Source organism: Cyrtonyx montezumae, unplaced genomic scaffold (assembly GCF_038088225.1).
Source record: "Cyrtonyx montezumae isolate F1298 unplaced genomic scaffold, pur_monq_1.0 scaffold_10, whole genome shotgun sequence".
NCBI classification, from domain to species: Eukaryota; Metazoa; Chordata; class Aves; order Galliformes; family Odontophoridae; genus Cyrtonyx; species Cyrtonyx montezumae.
In genome coordinates, this window is record NW_027071826.1 from 41,718,166 (window position 1) to 41,731,845 (window position 13,680).

General features: G+C 49.0%; 1 protein-coding gene across 1 annotated transcript; it reads left to right on the forward strand.

The window, feature by feature from the left end:
* Window positions 1-1,055: 1,055 nt before the first annotated feature.
* On the forward strand, window positions 1,056-12,499 carry RAB3IL1 (RAB3A interacting protein like 1). The gene is made up of 10 exons (XM_065755105.1): window positions 1,056-1,386; window positions 3,343-3,577; window positions 3,930-4,025; window positions 5,421-5,498; window positions 6,042-6,257; window positions 8,508-8,636; window positions 8,739-8,851; window positions 11,328-11,427; window positions 11,667-11,733; window positions 12,096-12,499. Exons 1-10 carry the CDS (start codon window positions 1,373-1,375, stop codon window positions 12,176-12,178), a joined length of 1,131 nt encoding a protein of 376 aa, XP_065611177.1. The 5' UTR covers window positions 1,056-1,372; the 3' UTR covers window positions 12,179-12,499.
* The last annotated feature ends 1,181 nt before the right edge of the window (window positions 12,500-13,680 follow it).

The window sequence follows — 13,680 nt, forward strand, 5'->3', positions numbered from 1 at the left end:
CCTCCAGTTGCACCGGGGGAGGTTCAGTTTGTCTATCAGGAAATATTGATTCTTTCTTTATTTCTTGCGCAGACCAGGGCCAGGGGACGACAAAGCTCTTCACGAGATTAATTTCCCCCACCGCCCGCTCTCCGCAAACGCGACGCGCGGACGGCAGCGCGCACGCGCGCTCGCCCTCCAGCGGGGCCGCGCCGCAGTCACGTGGTCCCTCCCACCGCCCCCTCCCCTCGGGGCGGCCCCGCGGAGCCGGGCGGGCTGCGGGCATGGCGGCGGCGGGCGGTCGTCCTCCGTCCCCTCCGCCGCCGTGAGGCGCGGGGCGGCACGCAGCATGCGGCGGGGGTAGGTGCGCGAGCGGCGGGGCCCGGGCGGGTGTCATTGCGGGGCTGCCCGGGCGGAGGTGCGGCGTCCGTGCGGGCTGCTGGGTGCCACGCAGCGCTGTCAGCCGGAGCGGGACGGGCAGCATCCCGCAGGCAGCGGCCGTGCACGGATCCGCAGGAAACCGCGGGGTCGGCGCGGCAGGAAGCTGGGAAACTGCCGACCCTGCGCTTTTTTTGCGTCTATTTCTTTTTTTTTTCTTTTTCCGCGGAATCCGACTCGAGAAGGTTTGTGCTGCGCTGGCCTTTTTCGGTTCTCCTCTAGTTTTTCCCCACGTCCGCCTTTTTTTTTTTTTTTATCGTGAGGCTCTGGGACGCGTAGGGTACGACCCAGTGTCCGAGGAGCGCAGCCCGGTCGGAGCCGGGCGCAGGTGCACCGCTCCCTCGGGCGCTCTCGGATCGCGATTGTCCCGGCGCTCTGCACTGTCCGCGGTGCCCTCCGGAGCCCATAGTTTTCCTTTGAGGACTCGAATCACGAGGAAGCGGTTCTTATCTTTTTTTATTTTCCCTTCTTGTTATATGCGGGTAGCTGGACCCTTAGCTTAGTCGCAGCGTCCCTTTCCCTTGCTTCTTTCTTTCGCAGCTGTTCGGTTCAGATCTCGGTTTTCCTTTTCTGCTCTGTTCCTTGTCCCCTTCTGGCCGCAGTGGCAGGAGGTCCTGCTGGGGATCTCCTGGAGAGTTTCCTGGGCGATGCAGGAGTCCCCAAGCGATGCGCTCGCTGCAGTTTGCGTGTCCGATCTCTGCGGGGTGGGCTTCCACAGCACCATCCGAGGAATGGTTTAACTGTTGAACCAACATCTCTCTTTGGAATGCTCTCCCTGCTTCGTGGCAGATCCATCGCGGAGAACCTCCCCTGATTTCGTGTGGCAAGGATGAATTGGTTTCATCAAGTCTCCACCTTCCCGTGATGGGCTTCATTCCTTTCCATTGGGTCATTCTTTTGCTCGATACCTCCCCTTCCTGAGAGAAGCCCTTGGAGACCTCCTCATTCCGTAGCAATGTCGCTCTTTGGGTAAGTGATGTGTTTGCTCATCTTGATCTTTCTAAACCATTTTCTCTGATTAACCAAAAGTGTCCAGTGAGCAGCCTAACTACAGTGAGTGCTGCGCTGTCTGAACATCGAGCAGTGTGCACCATGCATGCTCTCTCTTGCACCTAAAAGAGCAGGTGCAGCATAGTCTGGGAGCTCCCGTTGGTTGTAAGTCACTCGATCTGTGTGTCCACATGTGTATATGGTGTTTTTATCAGCAGCTCCAGCGTGCTGAGTAGCTTCAGGTGCGTTATCTTTGTGTGGCAGTGCTGTCTGTCCTTTTCCCTCCCTAAGGTTGTTCCTTTGTGTTATTTCTTATACTTCCAAATGTCATTTATCACTAGAATGAGCTCCTTCTAGATCTTCCCAGGTGAATTTAACAGTTCCTTATGAATCCTTTCCCACATTCCAGCACTGTTGAAGCTCTCTCACTTGTTCTTGCTCTATAAAGAGGTCAGCAAAATCTATGATGCTGACTGCCTGTTGCCCTTTCCCAGTTCAGTCCCATTTGTGTGGCAATGCATCACAGATGGTCCCATGATCCTACTTATCCCAGGGGTCAAAGAGATTTCCCTGTCTGCACTTTCACGCCGTTCCCTGTGGTACCTGAGCATCTTTGCAAGAGAGGACAGTGGGCAGACCACACGTTCTGCCTCATGGGCAGACATTCAGGCATGTGTTTTCCTCTTGTAATATTCCACCAGCTGCAAGGCCTACCTGGCCTCTCCCTGGCCTGTAGGGTTGAAGTCTGGATCTGCAATGAAGAGGATCAGGGTCTCTGTATTGCTATGGAATGTGCAAGCTGTACAATTTTTCTCCTTGTTCCTCCTGTGGTTTGGGGAGCAGTGTCCCTGAGCTTAGGCCAATGGAGTGTTTGCTTGAGTACTAAATAAGCCAGCTGTGGCATGTTTCTCTCTGAAAGTGCTCAAGAATGGCACTCGTGGAGTAGCTGTGTTTTGTTATCCTGCTTTGTTCTGAGTTAGATGTTTGGGAAGGGTGAAACCAGGAGGTGTTATAACTTTGCTTTGCCTACTAATGTTTTTTTTTTTTTTTTGTGTAAAGAATCCTCTAATTGTGAGGCAGTACTTTGCTGTTGAGAAAATAGCCTTTCTTACCAGGAGTGCAGGCAGCTCAGACTGTACTTGATGCAATTCTTGAAGATCTCAGGATAGCAGAGATTTCCTCCCAGCTCATTACTTTGGACCGCTCTCTCTGTTGCTTTTCTGAAAGGAATTCATGTTAAAAGCACAAAGTAGTCCAGCAGGGAAGCAAGAGAAAGGGAGGAGAAAAGACCAAGCATTGTCCGCTCTGCCTTCGGTATTTGCTTAGGGTCTGAGCTACGAAGGACATTAGAACTGAAACTCATGGGTGGATGTTCACCATCTGCATTTGTTCTGATGCATGCATGCTCATACTCACAGCAATTGAATTTGACAAATATCCTTCCTGGGCTGGGCTTGTATTTAAGAGAGGGCTGCACAAGATATCTGGTGAAAGCTTGTTTAACTATGTTCAAAACAATATTTGTGCACGAACAGCTTATTCTAGTTAAATTTCTTAGCTCTTTCAGTCTCTGTTTGAAGAACTGGTTGTGAGAAGATGGTTTGTTTAGGACTTATCTCCTTAGAAATTCTGCTAAGGGCAAACGAGCCCAGCCAGGGGGCAGAGGAGCTGGTGCTGCTCCGGGACACAAAGCAGGTCCTCTAAGCCAGTTTCTTTATGTGCCATCAGCCTCCCTGCCTTGCTCCTGTGCCTCCAGGAGCCTGGAGATATAGCTCACCACTGAATGGCCTGTTTGGTGCAATACTGCTCAGCCTCCCTGAAATGTTGGGAGAACCCAGCCAGACGTGCCTTGCTGTTGCCTCCAAGGCTGATTCTCAACGTGGTGGCTTTGCCGATTGCCGCCATGTAAAGTTTCACTGTGCTGATTCTTTACAGCCAGACCTGTTTTGAGGAAGACAGCCAAGAGCAGCCAGCTGTGGGATACTGGAAACCACTAATGCCGTCCAAAGGCAGCAAGGAGGAGCCAGAGGCTGGATGCCAGGACGCAGGCTGCGGGGAGGACAGCCAGTCCACTGAGCAGCTCAACGTCTCGCGTCTCCGCAGCTCTTCGGTGGAGATCCGGGAGAAGGGGTCTGAGTTCCTGAAGGAAGAGCTGCACAAAGCACAGAAGGTAAAGCCCAGAGCCTGTGAGAAGGGCTAAGCGTGGAGGTACTGAGGGATGTGGTCTAGAGCAGTCATGGACATGGGTTGGTTGGTGGGCTAGCTGATCTTAGTGGACTTTCCAACCTTAATGATTCTGTAACACAGAACCTAATTATAAATGAGCAATTTCAACCTGATAAGCCTGCTACATTTTGTGGAGGGATGCTTCTGGTGGCACAGAGTGCTGTGATGGGAGACTCAGGCCTGGGATCCGTGCAGAGCTACAGAGGAAGGGATGATTGGTAGGTGAGACCAGGCAGGCATCAGCACTGCTGGGGCCTGCCAGGAGCTCATATGTTCCTCTCCAATTTCCTCAACAGGAGCTGAAGCTGAAGGACAAAGAATGTGAGAGACTATCAAAAGTCAGAGAACAACTGGAGCAAGAACTAGAAGAGTTAACAGCTAGTTTGTTTGAGGTACCACCCTCTTCCTTTTCCCATCATTTCTTAGGCTAAGCTTGCTTCCAGTGCCTTTGAGATAGGCTTTCTTTGAACTTCCAGTCATACTTGTGTTACCTCCCACAGCTTCCTCCATCCCTGTTGTTTGTTCCCATTTGGAAAGCTGCACAGTGCTGCATGCAGGCCCTCCCAGGGGCTGGTACTTGCTTCTGGGGAGGATTTGCATGCATTCCCTTCCTTTCCTAGCAGCTGTGGGGTGACATAAAGAGCACAGCAGGTTCCATGGTTGCAAACCTAAGTGAAACCAGATGTGGAGATGCCTGGAGCTGTAGGTGAGCGTGACTCCCTGGCCCTCTCCTGTGCCTGCTCTGTAGTCTGAACAGCAACTCCTGTGGGTTTTTTTCTTCGTTTTTTGTTGTTGTTGTTGTTTTGTTTTGTTTTGGGTTTAGTTTCTTTGGGTTCTTTTTTTGTTAATGTGATTTTTGTCAAGCAGTATCCTGACAAGGTCCCATGATCCCACTTATAAACAGCTTTAATCTCTAGATCTGACTGGACAGTGAGGAAAGCCAGGGCCCAACTGCGCCTGCGAAACACAGGCTGGTGCTGAGTGTAAGGTGAACTTTGAGACAGTTCACCTGGTGGCCTTAGGAAGAGTGCTCCAGGAAGTGCTGTGGGGTGGTCTCACTGGGACTGACACTACCCAGCTTGCTTTTCCTGTGGGATGTGCTTTTAAGTGTAGTCCCCACCTGAGCTACTGCTCCTGTTGTTGTGCTGCAGCCATCTTCACAGCAGTGAGGGCTGGCTGCTCCATGGAGGAGGTGGGAACAAAGTGCAAGTTGGGCAAGAGCAGCAGGGCAGTGACTGAATGAGAAGCCAGGATGCAGAGCAGTGAGTCTGGATGAGAATCTGTGCCAGAGACAGTGATCAGGATCAGAAACAGTGCAGCGATTAACCAGCAGGTCTGCAGTGGTGGCACACGTCTGAAGTCACTCCGGGAAGCTAAGCCAGTGCGTTTGAGTGAGTTGCAGAAGTATTGGACTACACAACTGTGATCTAGCACGAGTGGGCGCCAACATTAAAACCTTGGCTTTAAAGCATTTCCCAAGGGCAAGAGGGGCTGGCCATTTCTTCAGACAGACAAACTGTTACATTTAGCCAGCAATGCTCCTGGAAGGGGTGCAGTCATGGCCCTGACACTGAGTGCCCTTTCCTGGGAAATTCTGAGGGGAAAAACTCTTTGCATGGGAAAAACATCTTTGCATACTCTGTTAGAGTAAAACAATTGGATGTGGCAGTAATGTCTGTCCTCCTGCTTGCTTGCACAGAGCATGAGGCATGGCAGAGCTCTGGCTGGCCCTAGTGACTGTATGAGATGGGGCTGCCACAGGCAGACTAAAACTCTTTCTGGTCCAGGAAGCACACAAGATGGTGAGAGAAGCAAACACAAAACAGGCGGCGTCAGAGAAGCAGCTGAAGGAGGCATGGGGAAAGGTGAGAAATGTGCCCTCTGTGGCTTGATCTCTTCGCAGAGTTGTTGTGGACCTGGCCCAGCCTGGCCATGGTCTGTTTGTTGGCTAGAAGAGCGTGAAGTGCCTGCTCCCTCTCCAGCAGACAGTGACTGAAAGGAAAGAGGCCTTCTTGTCACCCACTGCTGATCTCCTCTCCTCTTTGAGAAAAGGATGTCAGAGGAACCAATTAGAAGCAGTCTGCTGTTTAATTGTTGCAGCTGTGTGGACAGAGCTGATGAGGCTGCATCATGGGACTGCTGGATCGGTTCCTTCTTGGAAAGTGAAATTACTTCTGGGTTATTGTGTCTGAAAAGAACCTGGGGCAAGATAGACTGAGGAGCAGTGGGATGGATTCCCAGTTAGTTCTTGTTTTCCTCTTTAAAATTTTGCCTGATGGTGGGCATTTGGGAAAATGGGGAGAAGCCTTCATGAGCGGGCTTGTAGCTAGTTCCCTGCAGCCTCACAGTGTTGGGTGCAGTGCAGCAGATGCTAAAGGTTCTGTTGATTGTTGCCTTGTCTCTCTCAGATCGACATGCTGCAGGCAGAGGTAACAGCTCTGAAGACGCTTGTGATCACATCCACACCTTCCTCTCCAAACTGGGAGCTGCACCCTCAGCTCCAGAGCCCTTCTAAAGCTGTCTTCAGGAAAGGCCACGGGCGAAACAAGAGCACCAGCAGTGCGATTGTCACAGCTGCCAGCCAGAATGTGATCCCAGCACCAGTCAGTCGTGAGTGCAAAGAGGTGGGTGAGGGCTGTTCACTGCACCAGCCTTGGAGCCACTGCTGTTGCTGTGCTTGGGAAGTTTTGCTTGACTTCTGACTGAGAGAAGCCCTCTGTGCAGTAGTCTGGCTTGTTCCCCAAACTTTTTTTTTTTTTTTTTTTTTTGGAACTGTGGCTTCTGTCATGAAGAATTGTTAAGAGAGTGTGGATATGCCTGGATACTTGGCTTGCATGAGAATGTGTACGCAGAAGGGCAGCTGGTGAAATTAGTACTTTCACCTGACAGGACCATGCCAGCAACACTGGCAGTGATTTCAGTGGATTTACTTTGCTAACTTCTGTGCAGTTCTCTCATTGCTAGTTTGGATGAAATGCTTCAGGTGGTATTGGCTGTAGCTGTTGTCCTGAGGGCTATGGCAATAACATCTGTAGCTCTGCTCACAGGCAGAGAGGAACAAAGGCTATGTCCAGAAGAAAACCAAAGGAAAATTTAGTTCAATAGCTGCAAAGCCCTGCTGTACTTGTTTCTCTTGCTAATTAGAGAACAAACCAGATATTCTGGAAGTTGTAGTCAAATACTTAGTTGGCTAGATGCTAATTTGAGGGCTAGGAAGAAAGTGGTTTTAATCTTCTAATGCCCTTTGTGCTCTCCTAATGGTTACAATTCCTCTCAAGTTGTTTAACAGCCCATAAGATGGGTGGTATGAGGAAACATGGCGTTCAGCTTGGTGCTTTATGGAAAATGTGTCCCATCCTAAATTGTGCCTAGAAGTAGCAACATTTCTGTTCCCTTATTGCATCTCAAGCTGAAGTTGAAAGGTGTAGTTTGTGGCCCTGTGATGCCTTGAGCATTACACTTAGTTCCCTGGAAGAGAAGCCTTCAACCTCTGTCTGTACCTTCTGTATTGTTACGGCTTTTTACCACCCTTTTTTTCCTGTCACTCTAAACATGTTCCTTCACTGTCTGTCTCTTTCTCTTGCCTCAAAGTCTGGGGTGCCTGCTCTCCTCTCTCTACTCCTTTGTATCATCCCTGGGAAGGCTATCCACTTCACCTATGAGCCAGGCTGGCAGGCACTGGGGGCAGATGCTTCTTCACCCTTGCGGCAGGTAACCATACTGGACAGGATCAGGGAGGGATGAGACCCATCTGACTCTCACACTTTCAATTTTTCGGTTCTAGCTTCCTTTTATGCTAACCTCCATTTTTGTTTTGTTTTCCCAAATTTCTTTTTCCATGTTGTAGCTCTGAAGCTGTCTGCTGGTATGAGGTGAGCAGTCTCCAAAGCATTCAGCGAGTGCGCTAGCTCCCAGACCTTTTCCAGTTTGTTAATTCATGCTTCTTGTATCGTTCACCATGTCTTTGTAGTTCTGTTCCTCCTTTCAGTATCTTTAATGGGATTTGCTGGCCTTTTAAGGAGCTGCCTTGATGGGTTGGTGACTGGGCTAATGCTGCTGCCTATCGTGTCCGGATAGTCTCCAGCGCTGAAGTATTTCCAGTTAGACAGTGTTAGAGGGAGTAACCTTTCTGCTGGTTGAGGGGTTGGAGCAAGTCCTGAGGAGTAGTAATTCTTGCAAGCCCATCTGTAAAAAGCAGTGAGCAAGCACTGGAATCAGGAAAGCTATTCCTGCTCAGAATTTGACGTTCTGCTTGTCTCTGCATGCCTATGTGATTGCCCAGTATTCCCATTACTTCCTCAACTCCCCAGACACTGGAGTTCTGGAGTCAGAGTGGCCTTTAAAGGGCTGGCATTCTCTGTTATTTGGTCTCACTGGTTGTACTCCTGCTGATATTAATAGCTTTATATTTTTGTTTTTCTTTCTCCAATTCATCCTTTTCTACAGCAATCCTCTCCTGAGAAAAAGTGTTCTGTGTCCTTGGTGTCATTACCACTATGCTTTGCCATTCTGCCACCCTCATTGTTTCTGCCACGGGCACTTACTGTGTTCAGCAGTTGTGTGGTGGCTTTCCTTCAGCCATGGTGCTGCTCTGTCCTGGAAGAAGGTGGGAGAGATGGGTCTCTGCAGGTTTCGGGCAGAATGTGCCCACTGTGGCTGGATGGGTTTGGCACAGAACTGCAGTCGGGTGAGAGACAAAAGATCCTTGGGGAGAGCCAGCTTCCTTCAGACGCTTCTGTGATATCTGAACCTTTCTAGATGCCAAGCAGATGTTGTATGGTTAGATTACCTGCGCTGTAACAGTTATCTTCAGGCATGGAATCTCTCCCTCTACCTACCTTCTCTCTCCTTCTTCTCCTAAACATTTGCTGCAGATGGATTCCATTTTATTTGCCGAGTTCCAGTCCTGGAAGGAATCTCCAACTTTGGATAAATCCTGCTCCTTCCTGGACAGAATTTACAGAGAAGATGTAGGACCTTGCCTGGACTTTACTAAGCAAGAGGTGAGTGCTGGAAACTGAGGACAGAAACTGCACAGTCTGGCAACACCTTTAGGGTGGTGGCCTTTGTGCATCTGTATCTGCAATCATTTCTCTTTGCTGCAGCTGTCTGAGCTGGTGCGAGTGGCTGTGGAGCAGAATACACTCACCATTGAGCCTGTTGCTTCCCAGATGCTACCTGTGGTGAAGGTGTCAGCAGAAGACTCTGGTGGGCCAAAGTAAGGAGCCTTTGTTGTGCTTGTCCCCTCTTTGCTGATGGTTGTCTCCCACTGCCTTGTGGAGTTGGCTGAGTCAGTACCAGGGTGCTGAGTGTTTCTAGCCCAAGAGCAGTGGTAGTTAAGCTTCACTTACTGAACTCTTCGCCAGCTGATGTAATTCTTCTCAGGTATACTGCAGTTGAATGGGGGATATTTAGAGATGTGTCAGTGTCTTCAGCTCAGATAAGTTTTGTTTTCCTCCTTAAGAGAGAAGCTATTTTAATGTTCTCTGAAGGCTTGTGCATAACATAGGGTACAAGGGTTAAGACAGAGCTGCGTTATCTCACGCTCTTGTATCTTGTGACCCCTGAGCTCAGCTTGCACTGCTAACATTGCTGGTGCTTCAGGTGGGTTTGAGTCTAGGTCAGAAGAGTTTGCTCCTTGTATATATATCATCTTCCCCATCTGGTGCTGTGACTGTGTTTGATGTGACAGACACCTTAAATTGTCTCAGGAAAGAGGAATGCTGGCAGGAGTGACATCATCTTCCAGAGTAAGACAGTTACTGAATTTGGTTTCAGCTGAGGCTCTCTCCCTTAGTTCTTCCCCTTTCCCTTCAACCACCTTACAGGCTGTGGTGTTCCTGTAATAAATGTTGCTCATGTGCAGGTTTCCTACCATTCTCTTCTGCATTTTTCTCTCATCTCAACAGATTTTTCCCCAACAGTGTGTTAGGCCTCTGACAGGACTGACTCATCCTGTGTTTGTCCTTGCTGTCTTCCTTTTGATTTATTTTTTTCCCTCTTCACAGTGTGTTCTGGTCACAAATTGTAAAGTAAGTGAAGTATTTATTAGTGGATGAGCAAGGGTGGCTAATCCATTAACAGATTACTAATTTAGTGTAATTTAGCAGCTTTGAGGCTGGAGCCTAACCTAACTCTTTAACTGTTTACATTTCCACCTAGACCAGGTGTCAAGGAATCTTGCTCTTGGTAATAAAAGACCCCAAAAAGATTTGATTTGTTCCCTGGATGCAAAATGCAAGGTTTTGTGGCACCATTGGTCCTGCTGTGGAGTAGAAAGAAGCAAGCTTGGGTCCCTTCCACCCAAGTTGGTACAGACTTCAGTGCAGTGCTTTCAGGAGTCTAGGCAGGCAGCGACTGAGCTTGATGGCAATGAAAAGCAAGCACCAAGATGTCCTCAGAAACTTTTTGGAACTTGTGCTCCTTTGTATGTTGTCATCTTCATGGCTCCCAGAGTTACTTCTGCAGCTGAAGAATGATGTCCCTCTTCCATTCATGAGGTGTTAGACCTCTGAGGAGTCATGCTTATGATGATGCAGCAGCAAATTCTGCTTTACTGTTAAGTGATGGTGAAGGGAATGCTACTGGCTGGTACTGGGAACTGTTTGTATTCAGAATAAAGGAAGGAAATGGCAAGAAAATAGTTGTGTGCTGCACCCTTTGCTGGTCACATCTTTTCATGGTCTTCCTGGGAGCTGTGTTGTCTTGAAAAGTGTACTTATTTTCATTGCTTTGTCTGAAATCTCTACAATTGTGAGACTGAACTTTTTCCATGCCAGCACAGGAAGGGATTGGCATGTTCTGAGGGACCTCAAACCATATCCAAAACCCCCTGAAGTGCAAAGTCAGTCCACATGGCTTTCAAGTCTGAAATAAGGAAGAGGAGCCTAGCATAAAGGCTGCAGTGCAGCTTGTTCTTAGTTCTCAGAATGGGTAGCTGGTGACAGTAGGGTTTGTGCTAGTTGGTGGTGATAAAGTGTGATGCAAGAACTTCAGGCTTTTTTTGGAATACCTGAGAGCTTGTAGCTCAGAGGAGATTTAATTTCATTTAAAATATAACTCTTGCCTGGTAGTGGCTATCTTTGAATGTGTTTTCCTGTAGTGTGGCAGACTTGTATGTTTCCCAGTGGCTTGATGTGTGAAGTCTGTGCAGGGATGCCTCAAAGGACAACTTGCGTGCCATGCTGGATATTGAAGACAGGTGACAAGTCTGGATGAAGTTCAGTGTCTTGCCAGCAGGGGGGATGATTATGCTCAAATGCTCCATTATCTGTTTTGAAACCAGGTTTGTTCCCCAGCTGGCACGTTTCTATCTCACCAGGAAAACTGAGACACTTGGACAGAGCTCCTTCAGCAAAAACCTTGCATGGAGATGTGCAGAGCCCTGAGGACATAAATTATACTCTGCTTTGTCCTCACCTCTTTCTGTGGTTCTGCCAAGGGCAATGCCTTGGTTTGCCTGATAATTCATGGTACCAGATTTTCAGCTTAAGGTCTCCTAAACTTGCTACTTATGGACTCTTTCTAGGAGCAAAAGGTTAATTGCCAGTCGTAGTTGGTTTGTTTTTCTTAGTGCTCACTGACACAGGTCTGAATTCTGGAGCTCCACCCTCCATCTCCTGGGGCTGTACTCTGCTGTGCCATGAAGTTGCTTTATAGCCTGATATGTTTTCTTTCTTTTTCTCTGCCTGCAGGAAGTGTGCTCTAAGTGGTCTTCCCAGGACCTGCAAACACCGCATCATGCTGGGGGACTCTGGGAATTACTATTACATTTCACCATCCTGCAGGGCCAGGGTGAGTACTCCACCTTCCCAGGGTGCCTCGGCCCTCCAAAATTTTCTAGGCCCTGAGGTGGAAGAACTCTTGGCTCAGCTCTCAAACTGACAGAGCCCTGTGGGATTTGAGTTTGTTCTCATCGTTAGGGTGGCTCTTGGTCAGAGTGGTAGAGTGGGGATCTCCAGCCCTGTCTCTGGGTTACACTCCTTCAGGCTGATGCCTTATTTTATTTTTTTTTTCTTTCCTCTATTCCTCAGATCACAGCAGTGTGCAACTTCTTCACATACATCCGCTATATCCAGCAGGGCTTGGTGAGGCAAGATGGTAAGAGGGGATAGCAGCTGGGTGCAGTGGGGCCTTTGATGGTGGCCAGTTTGGGATACCCTGAACTCACTGAATCTTTGAGAAATGGCTAAATGGCAAAGGAGAGATGTGAACAAGAGGGACGGCTGCTCCCATTCCTTGGTCAGCAATTTCTTGGGAGCTATATCCTGAGGCAGAGCTGGTAAAGGGGTGGCCTGCTGGACCTTGTGGTGTGTTTTGTTTCCTTCCCTCAATTTAGGGGTGAGCCTTGTCAGGCTGCACTGAAAGCATAGTGTAACACGAGGTGGTGTCTAGCTGTGCCTTGCTTACCGACTTTTTCCTGCTTTTTCAATTTTCTTCCCTCTTGCTTTTTTACTTTGCAGTGGAGCTGATGTACTGGGAAGTGATGCGACTCCGGAGGGAGATGTGTCTGGCCAAACTTGGGTTTTATCCCAATGAGATGTAAGCAGCGGCCTGAGCATGGAAGAAAACTGCTCCTGTATCAAGAACCCATCAGTTGTGGTCTGCCAAACAGATGAATGCAGTGCCTCTCCAGCAGTGGCCTTGCTCCCTTCCCTCCCTCCCTATGCCTGGAGCTGATCATGAAGCAAAAAGCACAAGTTGTACCTTCAGCTGTCCCATTCTTCCCACTGTGACTGGAGTGCAGCTGCCAAGCTGCTCTCTGAGAGCTGGGCTGGTCCTGGCTGCTCAAGGGTGACTGTCTATGGACTGTCCTTTATGGAGATATGCAGTGTATATCCATTATTTTTAAACTTTTGTTTTTATATACAGTCTGCTTTGGCGTAGTCTGAGGCCAGCCCTGTGCAAAGCAGGAGTCCTGGGCTCCCTTCTTAGTAAGCAAGTCTTTTGGGACAGATGCTGGCGGTCTGTCTGTCTGTCTGTTCCACTCGTTCTTTGGGGTGGAGGGTGCTGAAGCCTGCAAGAGAATTCTTTCTTCCATCTAAGTCACAAGAGGGTTTGGTTTCTGTTTTTAGCTTGGCATTTGTGCTGGGTGCTTGTAATCCAGCCAGAGGAAATGGCTAGGGCTGAGGCCACAGATGTGCACCTGGGACCTTTGGGAGAAGGAAACAAGTAGGGAAATTGCATAACTTGCAGCTGGCCATAGCTTGGCTGCATTTAGTGCTGGATATTTTCTCCTGGGCTTGAGAAACTGCTGTTGGCTGTCATGGGGAGATGCAGACTTTGTTAGCACATTACCAGAAGTCCCCCATGGTACTCCTAGATACAAACCTCACCCAAAAACAAATGCCTTTGTTTTGTTCCTACTCTGAGGGTAGCTTTGGGCACTGTTTAGATGGAAACCATAGTCCTGGACAGGTTCTTTGTGTCCATAAGGTGTTTGCCTATGCTGGGCACAGCCTTGAGGCCTGGAGATTCCTTCTCTGCTATAACACCAGCCTTAGAGATGGATGTCTATTTGGAAAAGCCAGCGTCTCTCAGGCTGCCATCCCCAGTGAGGAAACTTGAGATATTTTTGCACAGATGTGAGGGATGTAGCTGCATGCTTCAAAACGTGCTGGGAGGGATATCTCTGTGGCTTTTAGAAAGCCGAGGCCAGCTGTAGCTCAGGCTTGTCTGTACAGAACTTTACTAACACAGTGTTGTAGCTGATGTAGCCCATTTTTCAGTCAGTGTAGAATTGTCTCAGCCACCTCCCTGGGGCTTTCCATATCCCGGAGCACAAAAATGCCAGGTGAGGTTGCTGTGCCTCTGCTGTCATCGTAAATCCTATATTGGCACAGTATTGCCAAGAAGCGGGTTGCTGCCCCCCACCCCACACCATTAGGTTCCTCCTTCTCCTGAGAGATGCAACAATGAGAACTTTCTGTCTTTGCTGAGCTGCTGTGATTATGCCCAGGAGGGGTAAGAACTGAGTCCAGCTCAGATATGGCTGACCTGCAGGTCCCATTTGTTACCACCTTGGTTCTGCTTTTATTCTGAACCACA